The sequence below is a fragment of the Panthera tigris genome, chromosome A1 (assembly GCF_018350195.1).
Source record: "Panthera tigris isolate Pti1 chromosome A1, P.tigris_Pti1_mat1.1, whole genome shotgun sequence".
NCBI classification, from domain to species: domain Eukaryota; kingdom Metazoa; phylum Chordata; class Mammalia; order Carnivora; family Felidae; genus Panthera; species Panthera tigris.
In genome coordinates this window covers 131,331,689-131,359,618 of record NC_056660.1, presented here as the reverse complement: position 1 = coordinate 131,359,618, position 27,930 = coordinate 131,331,689, and the positions used below count along the sequence as shown (strand labels likewise).

The following is a 27,930-nucleotide window of genomic DNA, read 5'->3' as shown; positions in this document are numbered from 1 at the left end:
TTAATATCTAGTAAGGAAGACAAACTCAAGGGTTTTGACCCCAAATCAAATGCTCTTAAGGACCTTGCTTCCTCAATGAAGGATCACTCTTAAATTACTTAGGAAGTTACTTCATTCAGCTAAATAAGTCTAATTCCTCTAACTTTCCACTGTAAATCAAGCTTTTCATGCATTGGGTTATCAGCTAAAGTCTCATCCTTGAAGTCAAACCTTCAATTAAAAAAAAAAATTCTTAATCAGAAATTGCACCTAAATTACACAGACAAAATCTGAGTTGTACTATTGATTTAGTATAAAGCCTCCATCCATTAGTTTAAAATACTAATAATCAGTTTCTTTTAAATGATCAATTAAGCACTGTATCTTAGAAATCATGCTCCTACCTCACAACTTCTTATTTTATGTGGATTGCGTGGTCTTTCTTCCTCATCAACGTCTACTTCTGTTAGCCGTAGCATGTTATATACTGTATCCCCTGTAACCTATCAGATAAGAAAACTGCAAACTATTATAATTATTCTTTGAATTTTTCTTAATGTTTATTTATTTTTGAGAGACAGAGAGGACAGAGCGTGAGTGGGGGAGGGGCAGAGAGAAAGGGAGACACAGAACCCGAGCAAGCTCCAGGCTTTGAGCTGTCAGCACAGACCCCAACGTGGGGCTGGAACCCACGTACCGCGAGATCATGACCTGAGCCAAAGTTGGACCTTAATCAACTGAGCCACCCAGGCGCCCCTATATTCATCTTTGAAATAAAGGAAGACTTCTGAAAATATTTTTTTCAATAACTAAAAGGAAATTTCATATTTTTATATAGGAGCATATGTAGTGATAATGCAAATAAAGCAATTTCATCTTAATCTTAAGGGGGAAAAGGAGAAATGGAGTTCAATCACTTGATAACATTTTTATGAAATTTCCAATATATATATATAATATCAGTTTTCATTAAAAATAAAAATATAATGCCAGGTAACCTACTGAATGACAACTTTTCATTAAAAAAAATAATAAATTTAGATTTTAGAATTGGGCAGAACAAGCAAATAAGAACACGTGGAAGTGCTTTACAGATATTATCTTGTTTAATCCTCATAAACATCCTAAATACAGGTCCTTATACTCCTTATCTAGAGAAGAACATTGAGATTCAAAGAAGTTACACAGCGACAGTGTTGGCCTTTCTGAATTCTCATCACTAAGCTATACTTTGTCTCCAGTGCGAAAGGTATATAATAGCAATTGTAAAAAGTGGTTCACAATGACAACTTAAATCTCATTTTATTATATGCTGTTATTTTTTTTTTTAATAACAGGAAGGAAAATCGTTGAACATCAGATAACCTGTGCTGGAGTGGTTCAAATGTGCCAATGCTTATTTCTTAACCTACGTTGTTAAGTTTTAAGCAACAATATTGTACTACGTGTTTTCAGCATGAGTCCTTACATTCAACATTTCTCAGGAGTTTTAAAGCAATACCAGTTTTCCAGTTGTGCTCAGTTTGTTTTTTCCTCTTCATCATCAGAAAACCCAGTTTCATCTAGGCTGTGGGGAAACAATTCCTACTGAACCAGCAGAGGGAGCTGATACACTAGGGATATGTAACATGCCTAAGACTTAACACATGTGGGAATGTGGGAATTAGAAGAGGAAGTGAGAAAACAAAACGGTCAGAATCCTCCTTTAAACAAAACGGTTCAAAATTCTACGGAAGTGATATTCCCTCATATGATGTTAAACGTGAGCAGGATTAAATAGCTCCTATTCAAAGTAGTATTTCAGGTAAAAAGTTTTAATGTTAACACAATTTCCACTTTAAGGAAAACTTAAAACTACTAAATCTTGTTACCTAGATAATGCCTAGGTTTCTAAGAATGTAGAAATAATATTAGCTGAGTGATGCATTAGCTAATACCATCGGTATGTTTTAGAAAAAGGAAAATTTTAAAGTTATAATCAATGACTTATTTGAAACATACACACATAAAGTTCAGATGGTCCTTCATAGTTCACTGTAAAAGGGATATATTCCACCATTTTTAGAAATAATAAAAAAATAACCCAGGGAATATTTTTATGAGGGCAACTCCTAGATAAGTTGGCCATATGTATCATAGAAGCTGAAGATAACTGGACACAAACCTTTCCAAAAATGGTGTGCTTATTGTTAAGTTCATCTGCTCGACCCAGTGTAAAGAAGAATTGGCTGCCATTATCGTGAGGACCAGCATTTGCCATGGCAACCAGCCCTCTCCGATTAAAACGTAACCGTGAGTGGAATTCATCCTGAAGCATTAAAAAAAAAAAAAAAAAAAAAGTTTAGTGAATGATCTCAGTTATAAGGACCTTCATAGTCAGTAAACAAGGTTCTATACAACTTCTAATCAAAAATGCTACAGTTTTATTTAACTGATTTTCTTTTCTTTTTTTTTTTTTTTTAAATGTTTATTTTTGAGAGAGAGAGTGAGACAGAGTGTGAGTCGGGGAGGGCCAGAGAGAGGGAGACACAGAATCAGAAATAGGCTCCAGGCTCTGAGCTGTCAGCACAGAGCCCGACGTGGGGCTCGAACTCATGGACAGTGAGATCATGACCTGAGCTGAAGTCGGACGCCCAACCGACTGAGCCACCCAGGCGCCCCAAACTGATTTTCAAGTATAAGCAAATCCAGTATTTATTCCCTCGATGCTATTAAACTTGACTTCACTAGCCTGGAAGTTATCTTCTAAATATACACAACCACAAATTTAGCCTATTTTATGGGAAAGCTGCCCATATTTACACAGAAGAAGACATTCAAAGGGTAAGTGATTTCAAACTCATTCCCCTTTTCTTCACATCCCTCAAAGTAATCTAACTTTTTAGAACCTTCTATTTTTTTCTCCAAAAAAACCTACCTTTGAATCACGGCAGAGTCTTCAACTACTGCCCTTCCCCACTCTGTTCTAAAGGTCATGAAAAAATTGCTTTCTTCTTGGTTTTTAATTCAAGGAAACTACTATAAATTGTTTTACTCTGTTTTTTACAGGTCTTTGTTAAATCTTTTCTGAACAAGCACTGGTCCCATTTGCCAGTTTTCCAAAGAGCAAGAGCAAGACTTTCTAAGGTGAATTTCTTGCTATGGGAGGGCTCCATAACCTACATTAGTCTCTCTGTTAACAGAATTTCATTCCAGGCCTGATGCTAGACTCATTTATAATATAGCCATGTTATGTAATCAGTGCTTTTCAGAAAGAAAGTTATTTTTCCTTAATAAATAATTGTCAAAGATTTGAACTCAAAGAGTCCTAACTCTGTATACCCCGTGAAAAATGACCTAACTGAAAAACTTAACCAGGTAACCATATTACCTGGACATAATAGGCAAAAATCTCAATTTAGAAGGAAATTGTCAAAAAGAGCTATTCTGTTACACTGAATAACAGAATAAAGGAATGCTTCCTACTAGATAGATGGAAGCTCCAAAATCCGGAGACATCTCAATTTGGTAAAATACAAAATAGTTTTATAGTGACATTTGAGACTTTTTTATTATAACCATTCCTCATTTTCTAAGGCCATTAACATCTGGAAATTAAAGCAAACAGTTCAAGTGTTGTTCTCAAGAATCACACAGTGACCCAGTAAAAAATTAAAAGAAACTCCAGACCCTCTATCTCATTAGTAAAAACATGATGTCTTCAAAAATTCTCTTACTTCAAGAACTAATGATGTTTACTCATTCAAAGAACATGATATTAGCACCATCAGATAAAAAAAAACAACAACATTTAGTGTTTACTTGAACCCTCTGTGATTTTAATACCTTAACTAGGACATTAACTCTTTTTTTCTTTTTAGTTCTGTGTTGGCAGTTAACAAATCACTCACCTATTCTTTTTTTAATTTTTTTTAAATGTTTACTCATTTCTGAGAGAGTGAGAGAGAGAGAGAGAGAGCACACACACAAGCAGGGGAGGGGCAGAGAGAGAGAGATGGAGACACGGAATCTGAAGCAGGCTCCAGGGTCTGAGCTGTCAGCACAGAGCCTGCCTGCTGCGGGGCTCAGAACTCACAAGCTGAGCCGTAAGATCATGACCTGAGCCAAAGTCAGATGCTTAACAGACTGAGCCACCCAGGTGCCCCATCACTGACCTATTTTTGATTAATACACTTTTTTCTAACACTTTTTATGCTAATTCTTTCTTCTGTCCCTTTGTGATTTCCTGTTGTGTAATGCATTTTCCACTACAGGGGTCTACTGTGCACAATTAAGAATGAATTCTGCATTGGACCAAATTGTGTCTCCCCAGAATTCATACAGTTGAAGCTGTAACCCCCAGTGTGACTGTATTAGAGACAGGGCCTATGAAGAGATAATAAAGGATAAATGATGTCATAAGTGTGAAGCCCTAATCCAATAGTGGTGATGTCCTTATAAAAAGAGGGAGACACCAGAGCTCACTCTCTTTACCATGTAAAGACACAGCGAGCAGGCAGCCGTTGACAAGCCAGGAAGAGAACCTTCCCCAGAAATTGAATGCCAGCAAGCTGATCTGTACTTCCTAGCCTCCAGAACTGTGACAAATTCCTGTTGTTCAAGTCACCCTGTCAGTGGTATTTTGTTGTAACAGTCCAAGCAGATTAATATAAATTCCATACAGTATTAAATAAAATATTTTAAAATAAAATGGCATATGAAATGTTCTAAAACCTTTTTACATTTACAGAGTTGTAGATATCAGATACAGTCAGCTATCATGAATTGTTATGTAGTCTTTTTTTCTGACTCACATTTCCGTCACTACCACCATTAGCTCTACCTGAATTCAATCGAACAAAAAATTAGCAATAAGACAACTCTGAAAGAATGCTTGATAGGGTAAGTGCTGCTCTTATCCCTTATAATCCCAAACGTGATAAATACCAGATTTTGTGCAGTAATGTGAAATGTAGTTCTTTCACCAGGGGCACAGTGATTTTCACTTAAGGAATCCAAATTGATTTGCAAATAAATAACAATAAAAATTCAGTCTCACCTTGAATGGGGCTCCATAGATAGACTCTCCACCAGTCCCTGTGCCAGTAGGATCTCCCCCTTGGACTATGAAACCAGGTACAACTCTATGAAAAATGGTGTTGTCATAATATGCTGAAAGAAATTTAAAATAATTTAGCAAAGTCTAAAGTGAAGTATATAGCTATCAGAGCTAATATAATTAGAGTCACAAGATTCCCCCCCCTCCCAGAATGCTAAATAGGCTCCTAAACCCAAACCTTTTCTTCCCTACTTATTATAAAATGCCTACTCAAAACAGCACAATTTCTACAAAAAAGCATGACTGTTGTTGTGTTGTACTTATTTCCAGGAGTCTCTCAAATTGCATTACAGTTTATACATAAATATATTATTTGGAAGCTATTAATATACAAGAGAGATCACATATGATCTCCTAATAGTACTTATTATCGGGAACCTAAAATCACGAGGGAGACTTCACCAAGGAAAAGAAGTTGCATGTAGGAGAAGCATGGCATCTCAGTGAGGTAAATCATGAGCAAAGAAGTTGTTGAGAGCAAAATGGCAAAAATTAGGGTTTGACTGAATCAGGGAGTTTATATTAAGAAGTAGCAACAATGGACAATATGAATAAGAAAAGATTCTCAATATCATTAGTCATTAGGGAAATGCTAATCAAAACCACAATGAATACCACATCACACCCACTAGGATGGCTATCATCCAAAGGAAAGGAAAATAGCAAGTGTTAGTGAGGAGGTGGTGTAACTGGAGCCTTGTACATTGCGTGTTGGGTTGTAAAATGATACAGGCACTGTGGAAAAGTTTGATGGCTCTACAAAATTTAAACACAGAATTATCCATCAATCTTACTTCTATGAATATATCCACCCCCCAAACTGAAAACAGGTACTAAACAAATACTTGTATATGAATGTTCACAGCAGTGCCGTTCGCAACTGCAAAAGGAAGAAACAATCCAGATGTCCATCAATGAGTGAATGAATAAACAAGATGAGGTATTTACATACAGTGGAAGATTACTCAAAGAAGGGAATGAAATACTGATATGCACTACAACATAGATGAAGCTCAAAACTATGCTATGTGAAAGAAGCCACACACAAAAAGTCATATATTATATGATTCCATTTATATGAAACATCCAGAATAGGTAAATCCATAGAGATGGAAAACAGATTGGTGGTTGTCAGGGGAGGAGAGAGGGGAGAAGTGGAAGTGATTGCTTAATGAGTAGTTTTCTTTTGGGATAATAAAACTGTTTTGGAACTAGACAGAGGTGCTGGTTGTGTAACATAGCAAATATACTAAATATCATTGAATTGTCTTTGAAATGATTACTTTCATGTTATGTACATTTCACCTCTTTTATAAAAGATCCCTGAATGAAAGGAAAAAAAAATTATTTTTATCTCACCCAAACTAGTTTTGAACTTATATGAACTAATCAGGTGAGTACAAGAGGAAAATTTATGTAGAATATAGGTGTAGCCCTGAAGTAAGTGCTGGATAAACAGACTCTATTATTGTTGTAAAATCAAACAAAACCCAACTATCAACAGACTAGACTGAGGTGGAGTCAATTACTGAGTGTAGGCCTAGCTCAGTCACACGCTGAGGCTCGCAAAGAGAAAGATGGGAAAAGCAGAATTTCCTGAAAGCTTCACTGAGCCTGCAGAACTGCCTGACATCAGTTTTCTTGTCATCGTACAGGATTATGAATGTCTTTATTATGTAAATAACATTGAAAGGAGTCTTTTCCTACTTGCACCTGAACACAGCCTAAGTCATATAATGACAAATACAAATCAAGTGCCTACCGTGGGCCAGGCACTGTACTGAAAAATTACTGATAGAATTCATGAGGTACCTATTACATAGATACTCAGTGACACTTCATAAGTCAAAACAAGAATGTGGTTTATCATAATTCACAAAGTACTATGATATAGTGGCTTGCAGGCACCCTCATAATTATTTACATTTGCAAGATATAACTGAATATAAAATCCATATTTTAAAAAATCTAATATGTAATCTAACAACTGTATCCAGTATAGAGGATAGATAGGAAGAAGTAGACAGGAGAAACAACTGATTTTTTCAAACCCTTCTCCCAGTGAAGTTGTTGGGCTGTGTGCGCAAGAGGTCTCCAGTGCAAACAAGTGCTCCTTGGTTACAAATAGAAACTAAAAACTAAGAGGTCTAAAAGTATCTCTCCTATACCCTTAAGTAACCATTTATTCAGGTTAACTCTGTATGCAGCATGCAGGAAGAGTTCTGAGTCTTGGCTTTTGCTAGCTGAGAAGCCTTAAACTCCATTTATTTTTTCCCCTCTTTTTATTTTTTTATATTTATTTCGAGAGAAACAGAAATAATTCGAGTGGGGAAGGGGCAGGGAGAAGGAGAGAGAAAGAATCCCAAAGAGCCTCCGCACAGCTAGTGCAAAGCCCAACTCTAGGATCAAACTCACAGAATTGTGAGATTACGACCTGAGCCTAAACCAACACTGACAGTAGCATGCTTAACTGACTGAGAGCCACACAGATGCCCCTCTTTTTTTTTCCCTCTGTTTAAATCACTGGGATACAATTGACATTTAACATCACATTGGTTTCAGGTGGACAACATAATGATTTACTATTTGCATATATTGTGAAATAATCACCATAATAAGTCTAGTTAACATCCATCACCTCACATAGTAACAAATTCCTTTTTCTTGCAATGAGAACTTTTAAGATCTACTTTCTCGGCAACTTCCAAATATGCAATACAGCATTATTAACTATCATCCACATGCTGTACACATAATTTTCTCATTATAAAATTAATATTATAAATTAATTCACTGTGTTCTGAAGACTAAATAAGATAATGTGGAGGCAATCTATAAACTTTCAAGTTCAACACAAATGTGAGGTCAAACTTTAATATTTTCGTTTAAATTCTATTTTGTTTAAATATGCAACATGACCCAGTCTACATCAGAAAATGATAATAATCCTTTAGGTCCATAATATGCAACCAATCAACTTTTTTTTTTATCAGATCTGCTTTTTCAAAAGATCAAACTCCCAGTATAGAGAATGGACTAGAAGGAAGTGACAAGGCTGGAGGGACAGGGAGCAACTATTGTCCCAAGAGTAAACCATGACTGTGACTTCTACTGAGAGGTACATACTTAAGAATTCTCTAGAATAAGACTCAGAAATCTATTAGATGTGAGGGAAGGGGGATATGAAAGAGATGTTTATTATTTGTGCTTTCCAATTTTAAAATAACCCATCTTCTCCTTTTTCCTATTAAATCTTTTAGTGATATTGGCTTTTTACTTTAAGCTTTTTCTTTTTATATTCCTAATTATATTCCTGTTGGATGAATGAAATTATAATACCATATATACTGAGTAGGAATTTTCTATAATTACTCTACACCATAATTTTATAATCTACCATGGCTAAAATTTCAAAATTCTACAAAATCTCCATATCCATCATTTCTATTTCCATGTAACTTATTCATATCACTGCTGACAATGCATTTATGGTTGTCTTTATAGTTTACTATGTACTATAATAGATTTTGTGGCATGCAATAATGTTTATTTGACTTTCTTCTTAAATGTTTTTATGTATCATTTCCATAAGTATTGTGAAGAAAGTGATTTTCTCATTTCATTATGTCTGGTAATATCTTCCTAAATTTTCTCCACTATTGAAGAAAGACATTTTCATGTATCTTAAATATGAAATAAAGTTCCTATTTGGCCTCTGTGGTTCCGGTATTTGCCATTAGAGTTTTTATTTCTGGCTGTACAATGTATGGGTATCATGGTACACTTTATCTAATTATATTTCTACCGAGTACCATATAGAAATTTACATTTGCACTTTTAAGTGATTTATGTATATTTTTCTAGAATCTGGTGTTTGTGTTTAATTTTATAAACATTATCATTAATCACTTTTTATTTATAACTCCTTTTGTTGCCTGTCTGCCCTGTTTATTTTGGCCTCTTTGGATTTTTTGAAACAAATATTTTAGTTTTATAAAGGTATTTCTTTTAACCTCTTAATTTATACTTATGTTGGTCACTTCTAAAGAATAGGAGGTAGGGGATAAAGATGACTGATAAAGAATAGACCTTTTTTTAACTTTTTTTAAATTATTATTTTAGAGAGAGAGAGAGAGAGAGAGAAAGCACAAGTGGAGAAGAAAGGCCGAAGGAAAGAGAAGAATCTCAAGCAAGCTCTGCTTGGAGCCTGGAACCCAATGTGGGGCTCAATCCATGACCCTGGGATCATGACCCAAACTGAAATGAAGAGTCAGATGCTTAACCAACGGAGCCACTCAAACACCTCAAGAATAGATCTTAAAGAGTAAATCTGAGGTAAAATAGAAATAAAGAAATTAATAGTCACATAAAGCATAAAAAATTTGATTTTCTTAACTACTTCTCTTTCTGCTTCCCACTTTGTTTTGCCAACCTAAAATTTTACTCCTTTCTCATACTTCAGAGGAACCAACAAAACTATCAAAAGCAACAAGCTTCCCTTTCCTTCTTTTTTAACCTATTTTTTAAAAATTTCACTCACCTTTAAATATTCACCTAACTATTCCACAAAACCTGAAATCCAAGAGTAAGACTGTGTAATTCTAGATCTTTCATTTCTATAAAAACTAAAGACATCCCCCAGACACCAGAATGACAAATTCTGTATGTGGAGTCTAAAAAAGTTAAACTTATAGAACTGGAGAGTAAAATGGTGGTTGCCAGGTGCTGGCAGGTGGGAGAAATCAGGATATGTTGGTCAAAAGGTATAAATTTTCAAATATAAAACGAATAACTTCTGGGGATTCAATGTACAACATGGTGAGTATAGTTAATAATACTGTATTGTATCCTTGCAGTTTGCTAAGAAAAAAGATCTCAAGTGTTCTCACTACACACACACACACACACACACACACACACACACACACACTCGTAACTGTGAGGTGACGGATACGTTACTTAACTTGATTGTGATAATCATTTCAGTGTATATGTATAGTACACACTTGTACACCTTTTAAAAAATCATGTACAACCTAAATATATACAATTTTTATTTGTCTATAATGCCTCAATAAAGCTGGGGGGAAAAAAGACTAAGAACTTCCGCTATGAACAGCATTTTAGTTGGGAGCCATATCTGGCTCCACCTTCCTAGTTTTTACTTATTTCTTTTTTAATTCTGGAAATCATCCCTTTTTGAAAAAAATACTGATATGAATGTTAAAAGATCTTGACATATCATGACTTGTTTAAGTAACAGAATTAGTGAATTAAATGAGGTTCTCCAAATTATATTTTAAAAACTTGACTTTATTTGGGAGTATCTTCATTTCAGTTAGCCTTCTCAGGCTTCTTGTTAGCGTTTGCAGTAATAATTCTCTCTCTCACCTGTTCAATTAAGAGAATTGCTGTAGTTATTTTTCTTATGATTTTTCTATTCTCTTTCTCCACGTATTCTTCTATAGAGGGGAATAATTTTTGTTGTTCCAATTAAGTTTCATCATGACCTAACTTAAGAACTTTATTTCTTCTTCATTGTCATATTATATCCAGATGTTTTCTGTTTCTTCCATTCACCTGGTCATGGATTGTTAATTATCATTCATTCTTTCTAATGTTTTTGTACTTCCAGTCTTCCCCTATAAAATTTGAGCTTTTGAGTCTTCAAAACTTCTTTCCAGAAACAAGTCTGACTTTTCTGTGTCTACTGTGTTTCTCGACTCTGTTGATAGTAATTTGAGGCTTCTCTGACTGTACTACCTGTCTGACTCAATTTCCTTCCTGCCTGCCATAGCAATTATTAATAATGGTCTTCACAGATGTCCTTCTCTTTTTCTTTTTTTTTTTTTGCGGGGGGGAGGCTCTGGGTATTTTTATACCTTAAATCTTCCCCTGATAATTATCTATTTGTGTAATTATTATCTATTTGGAAAGCTCTAGCTGTACCCTTCTACTGGTTATATTGAATTATCTTTCACACCCTGCCTTTGACTCAAAATGCTGTTTTCTGATACCTAATTAACCTTGTCTGTCTCTACAAATCAGGTATAACTTAGAAAGACAATGATTTGCCATCACAGGAGATATATGAAACCATATGCAAAGTATTGTCAAAACCAACAAGTTGCAAAAATGTTTAGAATGTTTAGTTCTATAAGGGAATATTCTGAAGGAGAAAACACTCAAGTGGATATAATACTGCAAAGTTTACTGAAAGAAAAATAGTCAAATTGTGACTCAGTCTAAAAACAGACTAGAGACATCTATAATGACATCACTGAATCCTGGATGGAAGGCTTCGTGGAGAAAGCAGAATTTTGGACAGAGATTAAAAAGTGGGTAGACTTGTAAACAGTAAGGAAGGAAAGAAAAAGTATTCCAAAAAGAAGACTGAGGACATGAAGGAGGTATGTGGATATGTGTGAAAGTGGAAACAAGAAGGAACTGCTCAGGAAATAAAATAATAGTCAACTGAAACCATATAGTTATTTAGTGCAATGAAACCAAGTTGAAAAGCTAGGAAGCTAAGCTGTCTGAGGATTCAAATACCAGATGAATAAATAAAAGGGTAAAGAGATTAGATAGAAAGACCAGGTAAAAGACAATCATAATCATGCAGGTGAAAGTCAAGGCAGTGTGGTTTAGCTATAGCTGACAGAGGAAGATTGGAGTAGAAAAGTCCACTAGTCATTTTGACATGTAAATTACAGCTAAGACAAGAGGAAATGGCTGGAATTCTAAATCTGACAGTCATTTGGAGAGAAGTAACAACTGAAGAGTAAAGACAGTGGAGAACTAGGGGCAATCATAGGGAGTACTCTTATTTAGAGGATGAAAGAAAGAAGTACAGAACAGGCAAGAAGATCAAAAAGGATCAAAGTTTTATTTGGTGAGATAAATTTCTCTGCTAAAGATATAAAGATTTATTTGAAAGACAATCTTTATCTCCTCTATCCATTTCCTGACACAACAGCTCAACACCATATCATTCATACCCACTCCTATCACTCATTACCACTATTTAACAGCAGACTTCAATGTTGTGGAAAGATACACTTTTACCTTCCAAACAAAGCTGAATGAAATTTCTGCAAGCTTTGGGAGCTTCTTTTGACCACAACTCTATGTCAATATCTCCAGCTGTAGTTTTCAATAAAACCTATGGAAAGAATATAACATCATTATATTAAATTATCATTTTGGTTTAATAATCAGTTGAATTGCTGCTTAAAATGAAGCATCCATTAGTGAATTTCAATTTTAAAGTTAAAATTTTAAAAACTTGCTGGGCTTTTCTTGTTATACTAAAAAAATTATAACAGAGATATCACAGTCTTTTCAACAAGTGGTACTGAAAAAATTGGACAGCTACATGCAAAAGAATGACACTGGACCACTTTTCTTATACCATACATAAAAATAAATTCAAAATGGATTAAAGACCTAAATGTGAGACTTGAAGCCATAAAACTCCTAGAAGAAAAGGCAGACAGTAATTTCTTTGACATGGGCATTAGCAACATTTTCCTAGATATGTCTCCTCAGGCAAGAGCAACAAAAGCAAAAATAAACTACTGGGATTATACCAAAATAAAAAGCTTCTGCACAGCAAAGGTAACAATCAGCAAAATGAAAAGACAACCTAATGAATGTGAGAAGATATTTGCAAATGATATATATGATAAAGGGTTAATATAAAAAATATAAAGAACTTATACAACTCAATACCAAAAAAAAAAAAAAAAAACCCAAACAACACAATTAAAAATGGGTAGAGGACCTGAATAAACATTTTTCCAAAGAAGACATATAGATGGCTAACAGACACATAAAATGATGCTCAACATCATTACCAATGCAAATAATCAATGAAATGCAAATCAAAACCACAATGAGATATCACCTTAGACATGTCATAATAGCTAGAATCAGAAAGACAAGAAATAACAAATGTCATCAAGGATGTGGAGGAAAAGGAATCCTCATGCACTGTTGATGGGAATGCAAACTGGTGCAGCCACTGTGGAAAGCAGTACAGAGGTTACTTAAAAAATTAAAAATAGAATTACCATATAATTAACTCCACTACTGGGTATTTACCCTAAGAAAATAAAAACGCTAATTTGAAAAGATATATGCACCCCTGTGTTTATAGCAGCATTATTTACAACAGCCAAGATATGGATGCAACGCAAGTGTCCATCCATAGATGAATGGATAAAGAAGTGGAATATATATAAATATACAGATATATAGATATAGATATAGATAGTATGTTTATATATACACACACATATATACACACACATATATATGTGTGTATATACGTATATATATACACACTGTATATACATATACATATATACACATATATATAATATATACATATATACACACACACACACACATACACAATAGAATATTACTCAGCCATAAAAAGAATGAAATCTTGCCATTTGCAGCAACACGGATGGACATAGATGTTAAAATAATACTAAGTGAAACAAGTCAGACACAATAAGACAAATACCATGTTTTCACATGTATGTGGAATTTAAGAAACAAAGCAAAAAGACAAACTGCAGACTCTTAAAAACTAAGAACAAACTGGTGGTTGTCATAGGGGAGGCGGGGTTGAGACAGATAAAGGAGATTAAGAGTACATTTACTTTGATGACAGTGAAAATTGTACAGAATTATTGAATCCTTATACTGTTCACCTGTAACTAATACAACACTGTATGTTAACTATATTTCAGTAAAAATATTCATTCAGTACAAGTCATTATACATTTATATCTTTCCTTTTTTTTTAATGTTTGTTTACTTTTGAGAGAGAGAGAGAGAGGCAGAATGCGAGTTGGGGAGGGGCAGGGAGAGGGAAACACAGAATCCGAAGCAGGCTCCAGGCTCAGAGCTGTCAGCCCAGAACCCATGGGGCTCAAAGTCATGAACTACAAGATCATGACCTGAGCTGAAGTCAGACATTTAACTGACTGAGCCATCCAGGCGCCCCTACATTTATATCTTCCAAACAGCAATTTCAGAAATAATTTAAGATTTAAGAAAAAGCAGCATATGCCTTTATTAATCAGAAAAACTTATTCATTTAAAAATCAGTCATTTAAACTTGCTTTAATTAAGAAAGTTTCTTGCAGCTTTCCTTCCAATAAAATTGGTATAGCAAATTAAGAAACTAAAGAACAATGAATCTATGAAATTGTGACACTATGAGACAATTTTACAATTATCTTTTTATATACCAACACTCTACTTGCTCGTTCAAAATCATGCAATTCCTAATTTAAAACAAAACATTCCTAATCTAATTCTGGGTTGTATATGTTACTAAAATGGTATGTCTTAAAATCATCATCTACAGTACATGGAATCCATTCAAAGTCTCCTTTCTACCAGCTCATGAAGGTAAGGCCTTCTAACTTGGCACGGCATGAAACTATGTGTAAAATAAATACTCTATCATGACAAACCAACCCAGCTGGTTTCTCAGTTTCTTGAAAGGTATATATTTGGGATGTAAACTGAGTTGGCTGAAAAACTCCCTAGACTGTATCTATAACAGTGGGTAATACCTTCTGGTTTTCCATGAAAACTGGTGTCCATCCCAATCTTAAAAGTACAGTATATCTCAAAAGACAATATCCTGTCCTACCTATTATCCCCTTGTATACTTGAAATAAAATGCTACTGTTAAAGGGACCCTTGACATGTCTTCCCTTCCTTGCAACTCTAATACAGTGATCTCCAACTTTTTCAGAGTGTGCATCCCTATTAGCGAAGAGGAAAAGGGAAGTGGGAAGGGAGGTAAGGAATTGGAACACAGAGTTCCCAAATAAGTACGTTTAAATACATGTAGTACTATATTACTCTAGTACTGAAAGAGTCACAGAAGATAAACATTTCAAAGCATTACATAAAAACAGTATTTTAAAATATTTCTTAATTTATTCTTCTTTACCAGTGGTATAATGAAACTTAAAAAAAAAAAAAAATAACAGCTTTACTGACATATAATTCACATACCAAACAATTCACCCTTTTAAAGCATTTGTTAGTATAATCCAGACTTTTGCCACCACCACAATCTAATTCCAGAACATTTCCTCACCTGCAAAAGAAACCCTGTAACCCATTAGCAGTCACTCCCTATTTCTTCCTACTCATAGGCCCTGACAAACACTAATCTACTTTCTGTATCTATGAATTTGTCTATTGAATATTTCATAAAAATGGAATCATACAATGTGTGGCTCTTGGTATTTGGCTTCTTTCACTTAACATAATGTTGCTTTCAAATTGTAGAGATCCATCTTCCTGTTCTACTCACTTCGTTTTAAATGTCTTGAAAATGACAATGGCTTTATATTCTTACTGATAAATATGCCAAGGCACAATATACACTTAAGACAAAGTTCATCATTAACAATAAATAGAAATCCGTATTTCAAATAATTTTCATAATAATTTCTAATTTTTTACATACTTCCCATGTTGAGGCATCAGGTCTACCATTTTCTTGTGGTTTGCTTATGTTTACATTATTAATATTACTTTGAATATGAAATCTGTGAGGGCTGGTCTAGTTAATCCATATTAACAATGAAATGTAATCCATTTAGCATATTAGGAAAAATTACATCATGACATATAAAAAGTGACTAAGTAAATGAATTTATATGTTCCTTTTTATATATAAAAGATTACATTTAGGGGCGCCTGGGTGGCTCAGTCAGTTAGGCGTCCAACTTTGGCTCAGGTCATGATCTCACGGTTTGTGGGTTTGAGGCCTATGTCGGTCTCTATGCCGACAGCTCAGAGCCTGGAGCCTGCTTCAGATTTTCTGTCTCCCTCTCTCTCTGCTCCTCCCCCACTTATGCTGTCTCTCTCTGTCTCAAAAATAAAATAAAAACATTTAAAAAATATTTTAAAAAAGATTACATTTACACAAAGGAAACGATAAATGCAAGCAGAAGAATGTAGCTTTTCTCTTTGCATCTCATGATGGTTTTGCACAGTCCCTGAAGTGTGCACTCACTGGTTTAGAAACCACTACTCTAAAGAATAAACTAATGCACACCATCCCTCCCTTTACAGGTTCTAGAGTCAGCTGCTCAAATTCCAGTACTGACTGACCCTTGCACTTACAAAGGGTAAGGAAGTTTTTTACTTTGGACATGCTATCTAACATATCTGTGACTCAACTTTATTATCTAAAATAGGGAAAATAATATCCTCATAGGTTTCTTGTGAGAACAAAATGATTTATTACACATAGACTGCTTAGAACATTACCTGACAAATAGTAAATGTTCAAAAAATGGTAGCTACTATTGTTGTAATTATTCTTCTTCTATAATATTTTTGGCCATAGTCAACTTACACCCAGTAAAAAGAATGCATACACAGTTGGGCTACCTTGTTTACCAGAGTTTCTTACTCTTTCCACTGATAAGCTACTGAATTTATAAAGAAGGCACATGGCTCCTTCCTCCATACATTTCTTTTGGCCATCACTATTTTGTCAAGTATTGGTGCTCCCTTTCTTAAAGATTCAAAATAAGGCAATACTTTGATAATAAAATGTTTCTTTTTTTAAATTTTAATGTTTATTTGTTTATTTTTGAAACAGAGAGACAGAGCACAAGTGGGAAAGGGGCAGAAAGAGAGGGAGACACGGAATCAGAAGCAGACTCCAGGCTCTGAGCTGTCACAGCACAGAGCCCAACGCAGGGCACGAACTCATGAACCATGAGATCATGGAGCCACAATAAATGTTTATTCGTAAGAAACGTTTTATTGGGGCGCCTGGGTGGCTCAGTCGGCTAAGTGTCCAACTTCATTGTGGCTCAGGTCATGAGCCACAGGATCATGAGCTCCCAGTGCCACAGGATCAAGCCCTTAGTGGGGCTCTGTGCTGGGTGTGGGGATTAGGATTCTCTCTCTCCCTCTCCCTGCCCCTCCCCCACTCACTCATGCTCTCTCTCTCTTTCTCTCTCTCTCTCAAAAAAAGAGAATATTAATATGCAATTTAAATTAAGTGATCATAATACATAGAAATTTCATCTTGAGTGTATAAAGACATTTCTATCAAGTGGTACATTTCTGTGTGTCATCTTCAGAGGGCAGAATTACAACAAAACACAGCACAACTTATAAACAACCACTGATATGATAAGTCAATTACTTCCCAGGTTGATACTATGCTCTTTGAAGGGAGGAACTTTGTCCCATTTATTCTGAATATCTCTTAATCCTTTTAGTACCTAATGTAGCATTAGACAGCATAGGCACTAAACAAACATTCACTGAGAAAACATATTGTTGTATCTGTTTAAATTCCTTCCAGGCCCAAATTCTTGCCATGTGCTCTCTATGGTACAGAATTTTGAAGCTTCAATGTCCTCAACTGGCCTTATGTTAAAAAAAAAAAATGCCCAACTGTGTTTGAAGGAAATTTTGGCTATGCCTGATGTTCTCTGTAAGCCCAATTCTGTTTCAGAAGGATAGTTTTTTTTTGTTTGTTTGTTTGTTTGTTTTTTTAGTTTAGTTTGAGAGAAAGAAAGTAAGAGAGAATTCCAAGCAAGCTTCACACTCAGTACGGAGACTGACAAGGGGCTCAGTCTCACAACTGTGATATCATGACCTGAGCCAAAACCAAGAGTCAGACAATCAACTGAGCCACCCAAGTGCTCTCAGAAGGACAGTATTTATCAGTTTGCATGTACTTATTTACATGATTATTTGGTGAATGTACATTTCACTCAACTGACTCCATATTAGAGACAATGCTGGTTTTCCTTTCCCTTGTATTCCTAAAACCTAGCATAGAGGTTGGCATGTGCTAGTTGCTAGATAAATATTTGTTGAATGAAAGATCTCCCGTTCAGGCATGTATCTTTGTTAAAGGTTTTCCTCTTTATGACCATGTCAAATCTTCCTTCCAGAGTAAAACAACTAAATCTTCCCTTGATCAGCAGCAATATAACCTCAAAGTCACTGATGCTTAATACTTTAACTTAAGAGAAATAAAATATTAATCCATCCATTCATTGAATCAGTCAGTACATATTTGAACTCCTCCTACCATGTGTCAAGCACCATTCTAGATGTCAGTCCCTGCCATCATAGTGCTTGCATTCTATGGGGAGGAGAATGGGAGGCAGAGGACACAATAAACAATAACTAGTAAGTACACAGAAAAAACTGAAGAGGGAAAGGGCAGGGAATGTTGGAATGCAGGACATGAATGGAGTTTGTGATTTTATAGAGTAAACAGAAAAGTCCTCTCTGCCAAGGTGACATTTGAGCAGGCCAGAGTGTACTAAAGAAAGGAATAATAAGTGTGAAGGCCCAGACTAGCAGGATGGGCAATATTTTTATTCTCTACTAGTGTTTATTAACTGAGGGTGATATCACCCTCAAAAAATATCTGGAAATATGACGAGGTAGGTATTCTGAGTTTTCACAATGATGTGAGATACAGATGAGTAAGGAGAAGTTCACACAGCAAAGAATTAAAAGAATGTCCCATCTCAAAACACCCACTAAAATTCCTGGTGGGGATATCAATTAGAGCATTATTGTTTTTGTTTTCATATTGCCTTATTAAATTACAAAATGTTGATCAACAAAAGATTGCATAAATTATGATATAGTCATGCAACAGAATCGTATCTGATGTAAATTTAGTTTATCCTAATTCAACTATGTGCTTTAAAGTTAAAAAAAAAAATGTTTATTTATTTTTGAGACAGAGAGCGAGCACAAGCAGGATAGGAGCAGAGAGAGACAGACAGAATGTGAAGCAGGCTCCAGGCTCTGAATTGTCAGCACGGAGCCTGACATTGGGCTCAACTCGAGTACTGTGAGATCATGACCTGAGCCCAGTCAAAGGCTTAACCGACTGAGCAATACAGACGCTCCTCAACTAAGTACTTTCAGTCCCACTGTTTTCTCCACTATGTTGGTCCATCGCATTTCATATGTGGTGAGACTAGCTCACAGTTTAAGAATCCCAGTGATACTTATTCCATTATTGACTCCTCTGCCTCATACTGCATATAAAAGTCTTTGATGGGAACTGCCATACCTTGACCATTAAATCAATCAGGAAATCATTCTCCCATTCTAATGTGGAAACATTTCTCATTCTCTACTTTCATGTTTTAAGACCAGCTCAAAAGATACCTCCTCCACAAAGCTTTTCTCTCCTTCCTCAGTGGCTCATTTTTTAGAACTTACCGTAGCACTAGACTTCCTCTCTCCATAAGCATGCCTATTGGACTTATCAGAAGGTTTTTCTTTACCTGCTTACCTCCCAAACAAAACCATAAGCTCTTCTAGGGCAACGGCTAGACCTTACCCATCCATCTTTGTGTCCCCAGCACCTAGTACAGTGCCTGGTGACTACTAGGCATTCAATACATGATTGTAGAATGAATGGAGAAAGAGCGATTTACAAGTTAAGAAAAACAAAAATCACAATTTTAAATATACCTAGGTTTCTACCAAAGACCCTAGAAAACGCCCTAGAATGTGTTAGGCTGAAGCAAGAAATGTGGCCAGACACTGGAGAAATCTCCATTTGAGGACTTTTCTCAAAGTATTTGCCGAGAGGTGTCAGTAGGTGGTTTTCGGTGCAATCCTATCCAGAGGGAAGAGTAACGGACAAGACATTTTGTGATTTTTCCAACCCTAACGCCCCAAAACTCCCTTAATGGGTGAGGTATCACTTTGGGGAGCCCAGGTACCGTAGATGAGGCTCTCACCTTCCCATTCGTGGGAGGCTCCTGGATGTAGATGTTGCTCATGCTGCTCAGTGCTCAGGGCTCCGCTCCTAATTGGGAGTGAGAACGGAGAGCCGATCACTAAAGCAGTCCACCTATCAGTGGCACGCTTCCTTCAATCGGGTGGTCGCAGAAAGCTCCAGTTTGTCAATGTCCCAAAATGAGCGGCACCAAGCACTACCTTTTCCCAAAACTAGTCCCTCACGGACGCCGCCATGTTGCTCCTGGGCCTGAGCACCGCTAATCCTAAGAAGGGGGGTTCCAATGGCCTCCAGGAAACGAAAAAAGATTATTAAGCACCTGCAGGTTAACTCAATTTGTGTTACACTTTTACAAAAGGATATATAAATGTTGGTGTTGTTTACTTCAGTACATGTATGTGCAGGTTTCATTCATCTCCACCCCCGGGGCTGGCAGCAATGGTTCGGACCATGTGTGTTCTGTAATATGACTCCCCCGGAAACTGCATCATCGTTACTTGGTTCCGCTATCGCAAGAGGCCTTCCCCGACTGGCAGGGAAGTACGGCGGCGCCGGTCGGAGGAAGAGGCCGCCCTCGCCGTTTGTGGTCCTCGCTGCAGGCGGGAGGCGAGCGTACTCTCGAAAGCCTACGGCTCCTGCGACCCCTCTTACCAGCGCAATGGCAGTCCCAGGTGAAGACGGACGGCAGGGCCCCTGGGTCTAGGCGAGGAAAGGAGCGGGTAGGGTAGGTTGGGGTGCGCTGGGGGTAGGGAGTAGCGCCCATGGGGATTTAGGCGGAGGCGTTAAAATTAACAGGTTCGTTTGTTCTACACGAAAAAGTTTACACTCCAGAGATAATCTCTGAAGGGAAGAAGGAAGACAGAAACTATCTCCCCCGCCCCAGCCAGGCTCCGGCTGTGCTGGAAGGCTTACAGGGAAAGTGTGTGGTGGGGGGAGGTGGGGGAGGAGGGGCAGCAACTGTAGGCCTAGGAGGTAGCCGAGAAAAACTGACCTAACTTTGGGATAGCTCGAAAATAGAATTGAGGTGCAAGCACTTGACGGACCCCAGGAGCCAAGAGGCACTGTTTGTAGTGGAAGTCCCGGGGACCAAATTGGCGTCCGGGGTTCTCCTCTCCCTTCCTATTGTATGGAGTTCCTGTGTGGCCATGGACCAGTCGCTCTCCCACTCTGGGCCTCATTTCGTGCATTTGGAAAAGAAGATTTATTCCTCGATGTCTGTGGGTTCTTCCAGCGCGCAGATTCTGTGTCCACTGACTACCGACGTAAAAACAGTGCACCCTGCGAAAGAAGTGCTTTAGAGGTTTCCCCGTCCACAACTACCCGCTTGCTCGGAAGTCCTGGTCGGGGAGGGCACCTCCTTACATCAGCTCTGCGACGGTGTGTTCGGAAGAACACTGGTTGTAGGAGGTATTTTGAGAATTATACCCCCACCCCACCCGCTCAAGCACACACGACTTGGAGGTTCACAGTGCACTTCAGGGTATGAAAGGCTCTGAGAAGTGCTGTGGTTCAGAACCCCCTAACTTTGTTTTCACCTGCCCTTCCCAGTATTATCTGACGGCGTTTGTTCGGTGGCAGCCTTCCCTGAAGTGTATTTTACAGATAACTGTTATAGGAATATTGCACTTTTGTTACCACTGCAGTTTGGGGAGGAGAGGGGTTGTGTGAGAGAGGAAAGATACACTCATTCATCCACACCACCGTGACTATTAAGGGCGTGCTTGGCAGTGTGCTAGGCATTGGGAATACAGTGGTGAACAGGACAGTGGCTCCTCACACAGAACTTAGAATTTAGCAGTGGAGAGGAAGTACCAGAAAGTCGGACAAATGCATGGCAGGGAAAATACAGAGCCTTCAGGAGCACGTTGTAAGGGCACCTACGGAGACAGAAGGGCTTTACAGAGGATGTGGCATTTAGGATGAGCCTTAAAGGATTCCAGGAGGGTTGGATTGATGGGAGGGGAAGTTGCAGCCAGAGGGATATGTAAATGAAAAGGAGATAATAGATGCTCCCAATAGATGGAACTCCTAATACAAATGGGAGAGAAGTGAGAAATTAACTGGAGAGTTAATGACAGTAGCTAATATTTACTGATGTATCAGATGTGTCAATAGCATTTACTATGTATCAAATGTGTCACACACTGTGTCAAGTCATTGTATTTTATCTCATTTAACATTCATGTCCACAGTGTGAGATAAGTATTAATATTTCCATTTTATAGATGAGGATACTGAGGGACAAAGAAATTAAGTGCCTTGCTTGTTCAGGGATATCTTGTAGGTAAGCAGTCTGACTCTTCTAGTCCCCATGCACTTACTCATCTTGCCATGTAGGATAATTTACAAGGTGGTTTCCAGCTCTTAAAGGACCTTGGAAGCCATGACAGATAGTTTGGATATTTTCCCAAGGATTATGGGAAGCCATTTCAGCATTTTTAAACCGATTCATATTTCGGAAAGAACATTTTGGCTGCACAGTGGATTGGAAGGATGATAGTTTGGAGTTAAGTCACCAATTAAATTCTGGTAAGTTATGATGATACTTCACATGTGGTGTCAGGAAGGGAGAGAAGCCCATAGATTGGAGACACATTTTTGCTGGTAGAATCACGGGGAATCAGTGACTGATTCAGGGTAGGTAGGTAAGACAGGAAGTGAGGTCTACTTGGCTTTTACTGTTAGGCAGTTGGGTGACACTCTTTACTAATATAGGCAACACCTGAGAAGGAGCAGGTTTTAAAGGGATGATGATAATTTCAATTTGGGCTCGGTGTTGAGGTGTAGTCAGACATACAAATTGAAACATCTAATAGGCAGTGAGAGATAGAATCTGTAGCTTAGGAAAGAAGCCAGAATGTCATCCACACATGAAGCAGGCATTAAGACCATTGTCAGTGACTATGTTAGCAGTGTAGAATGTGAAGGGAAGCTCTGTGGCTGAAGCCTGGAGAATATCATCATGGAAAGAACTAGCAGAGAAAGGCCATTCTGCCGAGTAGCTTGTCTGGGCATCCTGATAATTTAAGCCAGCGCTGGTGATCTTTGCACCGCACAGCTGCATCTAGAGTTGACCTCTCGCTGCTGGTTTTATTACTTGAGCAAGCGTTTTGAGCACCCAGATGGTATAGACACTTAAGGGGACACAGTATCACAGCTTGTGTCCTCATAAAACTAGTTATGAAAATGGGCAACTTAAGAAAGGAAAAAAGTGATTTTTTAAAAGTCCCTATTGAAATTGCTCTAAACCTAACCCAGTGTTATAGACAGGTTAACTTGCTTCCAATTCATAGTGATGCTCCAAAGTGTAATAATCTTAAATTGCATCATTAAGCTGGATAGCAAGACATGGATAAACTGTTTAAACGTAGCAAAAATGGAGATAATAGGCATGACAGCACTGTAAGAGCACAATGCAAGTACCATTATAAAATACAGATACAGAAAATGTTAAGATAATTTCTTGGATGATCGATCCAGATAGTGTATTAAAGAAAAATAGGGCTCAAGGACAGGTATTATGTTATGCTCTTTTATTTTTAGGTATAATGCTCATATGGATTCAGCATGACATTTCTTGGGTGGTCTTGCTAATGATTACTACAAAATATGACTATAAAGTGCTGAGGCTACTTTCCACAAATGAGTATCAGCCTCTTCTATTTTATGGTCGCCTACTTCAGCTGTTTTTCCACAGCATTAAGCGTAAGCATACACCATTATGTAGGCAACACAATGAAATGTGATCTTTCTTAGGGAAATCATAGACTCTTAGTTGTCATTTTAAAAGTGACATTTAAATACAGGTTCCAGTGAAGTTTACTTTCTTTTAACAATTGCTTTTCCCATTCACAGTTGTTGAAATTAGTTCTGACATCCATGTTAATGATGCTCCATTCCCCAATGAGTTGACCTGGCTCAAGGGGCAATGTATGTTATTGATGTGGTTGGCACAAAAACTCTTTTTCTCTCATTCAGTAAAATCTATATAGCCAAGGTAGGGAATTTTCTGTAGCCAAATTAACAATACATCTGGCATGTCAAAGTGAGTCCAATTTTTAAAACACATTACTATAACATTTTAGGAAGAGAAGAATTCTGAATTACAATGCATCCAGTTTCTTTTCACTTCTAAAACTACACTACACATAGTTTCTTTTCTCTCTAGTCTGTGCTGCCCATTGCTGCTGATACAATTTTCCGCAACCATATATCTGATCCTGTCTTTCCTAGGGGCCAAGAATTTAGTTCTTGTCCCCAACTGTGAATGTTGTGTTTCTCTTCAAGCAACCTAACCTTTGCAAGGCTCATTGTCCTTGGGTATGTAGTGAAGGGGTTGATGACCGAGCTTTCTCTCGCTTCTAAACTGTTGTGATGCCAGAGGTGCCCATCTCTGCTGGAGTGAAGTGCACACTCCTCAGCATGGCCAAATCTTGCTCCTTTTTCCTCCCACCTTTCCTCTGAAGCATTCTACAGTCTTCTGACTTGGTCAGCCATTCCCAGAACCTCTCGTGTACCGTGCTGCCTACATGCTTTTGTTATCACTGTCCCTCCTTTGCTGTCCATAGGTACCTGTGGGAAGACTTCTCAGTCTCTCAGATGAAAGTCTTGCCTGCCAGTTCTTCCTGCTTACCAGTAGAGTTTTGTGTTTTTTACAGTGGCATATTCTAGCATGTATTATAGCTGTTGATGTATTGTCCTAGATAAGCTAGTATATTGTATTTCCTTTAGTGTAGGGACTTTATTCATCTTTATGGCTTCTCTAACATTCGTTTCAGAGATAAGCCCATAATAAATAATAATAATTGGATAATAATTTAGAGGGTTGTTCACTAGAATTGTTGCTGAGCAGAATCTGGTACTAAAGTTAACAGACTAAACAGTAATTGTGATTCTGTTTCATTAGTTAATTCAGGGGCGCCTGGGTGGCTCAGTCAGTTGGGCGGCCGACTTCAGCTCAGGTCATGATCTCATGGTTCGTGGGTTCAAGCCCCGCGTCAGGCTCTGTGCTGACAGCTCCGAGCCTGAAGCCTGCTTCAGAATCTGTGACTCCCCCTCTCTCTCTGTCCCCTTCCCAGCTCATTCTCTGTCTCTTAAAAAATAAATGAAAAACAAAACAAAAAAAACAAAAAAAAAAACATTAGTTAATTCAAATGTTCATGTCTCTTAAACTGATAATACCTATACCTTTTTTTCCTTCATGGGTTATTTATATTTTGAGGCAAGTGGATGAAAGCATTTTATACACTGACTTAAATGGTAGCTCTTTCATGTCAGTAGTTTATTTATTTTTATTTTAGAAAGAGAGAGAGAGTTTGGCAGAGGGAGAGAGAAAAAGAATCTTAAGTAGGCTCCTTGCTGGGCATGGATTCTGACACAGGGCTTGATCCCATAACCCTGGAATCATGACCTGAGCTGAAACCGAGAGTCAGAGGCTCGACCACCTGAACCACCCAGGCAGTCCCCTGTCAGTAGTTTAAAATAAGCAATTATTTGATATACTTTCATCTCTCCTTTTGAGTATCAAATGATTCTGAAGGCATTTTTAACTAAAGATGAGGACATCTGCTCTTTCAAAATGTTTACATCAAGGATCCTCTTTTTTTTTTTTTAATTAATTTATTTTGAGAGAGAGAGAGAGAGTACACACGAGTGGGTCAGAGAGAAGAGGGAGAGAATCCCAGGCAGGCTTCATGTTGTTAGTGCAGAGCCCAACGGGAGCCATGAATCATGATTTGAGCGGAAGTCAAGGGTCAGACACTTACCTCACTGAGCCACTAAGGCTTAGGAGATCCATCAAGGATCTCCTTTAACCCATTTTTTAAATTCACAGAGAATTAAAATATTTCAGGATCCCAAAGAAAGGATTATATCTATGAATTCTTAATATAAAGCATCAGAAAAATTTAAATATTTGGAGTTTTACTTTGCATTCAATTTTAGCAGACATATATGGGTACTTGTATCTATGTGGTATATACAACCTCGCTACAATTTGAATTTTAAAAGCAGAATAAATTGAAGTTATCTTTAAGAGTTCCCAAATTATGATAGAACTATAATGGAGTAACCAAATATAAAACTTAAACCTTAAAAGGAACTAATCTAATCTAATTGAATCTAGGTAATTAAAAATGAAAAGAATGGACAGAAGTGATTGCAATTGCTAATTGCATCACTTAAAGGGATAGTTAGTCCCTTTAGCTATTTACTTTTAAATTTAAATGATTATAGGAAACCATTTTAATGTAAATAAAACTTTGACAGGCTTCCCCAAATCTAAAATACACAGTAAGAGAAAAATATAATACTAAGTTCCAAACATTGCTGTTAAAGTTCCCAGTGACTAAGTTAACTTAGCAACATAGGTGATGTGAAATTTCAACAAAAAACTTTAGATCAGTATGATGTCTTGCCATACCTCTGGGGGCCACTGAATAACCAGAGGCATCTGTTAGGGACACTACCACAAGCATCCCTTTTGCTTACATACTCCTATTTTCTCCCTCTGGTCTTTGTCCCTGGTTTTTAGTCTTCTCTAACCTCTCCCTTTTCACAGACTGTTTCTTTTTTTCCCTCTATGCTAACTGCTTTACTAAGGTATAATTTACATGTTAAAATAAAATGCACATTACAAATGTATAGGTTGAAGAATTTTATATCCATATCAAGATTTTAAATATTTTCATCACCCTGGAAAGGTCCCTCTGCCTCTGTCATTTTTCCCTTCCCTTGCCTAAATAATCATTATTTTTATTTCAGTTGTCCTTCTTACTTTTATTCCTGTTCTTCCATTGCCTGTGATTCCTCAGATGAGCCAGTAACACTGCAGACACTATCTAGTTTCGTAGCTGGCAACTGGGAGCAACAAAAGTTACCGATTCCCAAGTGCTGAAGTATTTTCTTAAGTTTCTAACCTCAAAGCAGTAAGCATTTGTTGAGGACATCTAGGGAATCCGCACCATGCTGAGCAGTGAGTTGTATATAGAATTGTCTGGCATGTTCTGGAATCTAGAGAAATTGGCATTCTCTACTCCTTTAAGTTACTGGTAGGTAAAAGGCCAACTGGTTACCCATGCCCTTCCTTGCCACTCAAGTTGTTTGATAATTTTCTAGATCCATAGTAATCCCTTGCTAGTATTTAACAAATAAGGAAATAAATACCTCTTAAATTTGTTCCTAAAACCATCAGTTAATAAAATTTTATTGTAAATCTGTAATGTAGCTTTCCTGAAGAATTTATAGGTACAGTCTGCCTTTGTCAACGAATACTTGCACAACAGCACCTCTTCTTAGTGTTGGGTTTGTTTGAGGGAGGTTTTTGGTTTGGTTTTTGAGAGGGTAATCAATCCACATGTTTCAGATTAAAAAAAAACATTTTTTAACATTTATTCATTTTTGAGACAGAGAGAGATGGTATGTGAGTGGGGGAGGGGCAGAGAGGGAGACACAGAATTTGAAGCAGGCTCCAGGCTCTGAGCTGTCAGCACAGAGCCTGATGTGGGGCTCAGACTCATGAACCTTGAGATCATGACCTGAGCAGAAGTGAGATGCTTAACTGACTGAGCCACCCAGGGACCCTCACATGCTTCAGATTTTAAAAGTACCAAAAGGTGGATAGTGACATATTTCTCACCCTTTTTTACCCCTGGAGGCAGTTCCCCATTTCTCAGGTAACTAATATATATCCTTACAGAGAGATTTTTTTGTATATCTCCATCCATCTGTTAATAAAATCTATACATAATTTGGTATTTTATCTAATCTCCTTTCATACAAATGACAACATACCATGAGCACTGTTCTGTACCTTGCTTTTTTCTTTATATCTTAGAGACCATCAGATATCATTAAGTAAAGACCAACCATAATTTATTTATGTCTAAATTATTTCTACTCTTTTACTGTTACAAATGATGCTGTGGTGAATAGCTTTGTGCATAAGTCAGTATGTATTTGTGCAAGTAAATTGAGAAGATTAATCTCCCAGTGTGGAAGTGCTAGGTCAAAGTAGTATGTACATTCATAGTTCTGATAGATTTTGTCAGCTTGCTTTCCATAG

General features: G+C 37.2%; 2 protein-coding genes across 4 annotated transcripts in view; one reads left to right on the top strand and one right to left on the bottom strand.

Annotated features, from left to right (window-relative positions):
* The window catches only part of CWC27 (CWC27 spliceosome associated cyclophilin), a 194,361-nt gene extending 174,232 nt beyond the window's left edge, over positions 1 to 20,129 (bottom strand). For 2 of the 3 annotated variants that reach the window (XM_042987633.1, XM_042987634.1), the window contains exons 1-5: positions 19,870 to 20,129; positions 12,143 to 12,239; positions 5,018 to 5,130; positions 2,144 to 2,287; positions 384 to 482 (exon numbers count right to left, since the gene is read on the bottom strand). In XM_042987633.1, coding sequence (XP_042843567.1) covers positions 384 to 482; positions 2,144 to 2,287; positions 5,018 to 5,130; positions 12,143 to 12,239; positions 19,870 to 19,911 — 495 coding nt within the window. In that variant the 5' untranslated portion in view covers positions 19,912 to 20,129. The remainder of the gene's footprint in view (positions 1 to 383; positions 483 to 2,143; positions 2,288 to 5,017; positions 5,131 to 12,142; positions 12,240 to 19,869) is intronic. The other variant, XM_042987632.1, reaches the window with a different exon arrangement.
* Positions 20,130 to 20,374: 245 nt separating this feature from the next.
* The window catches only part of SREK1IP1 (SREK1 interacting protein 1), a 41,135-nt gene continuing 33,579 nt past the window's right edge, over positions 20,375 to 27,930 (top strand). Inside the window, exon 1 of the mRNA XM_007079902.3 lies at positions 20,375 to 20,539. Coding sequence (XP_007079964.1) covers positions 20,527 to 20,539 — 13 coding nt within the window. The 5' untranslated portion in view covers positions 20,375 to 20,526. The remainder of the gene's footprint in view (positions 20,540 to 27,930) is intronic.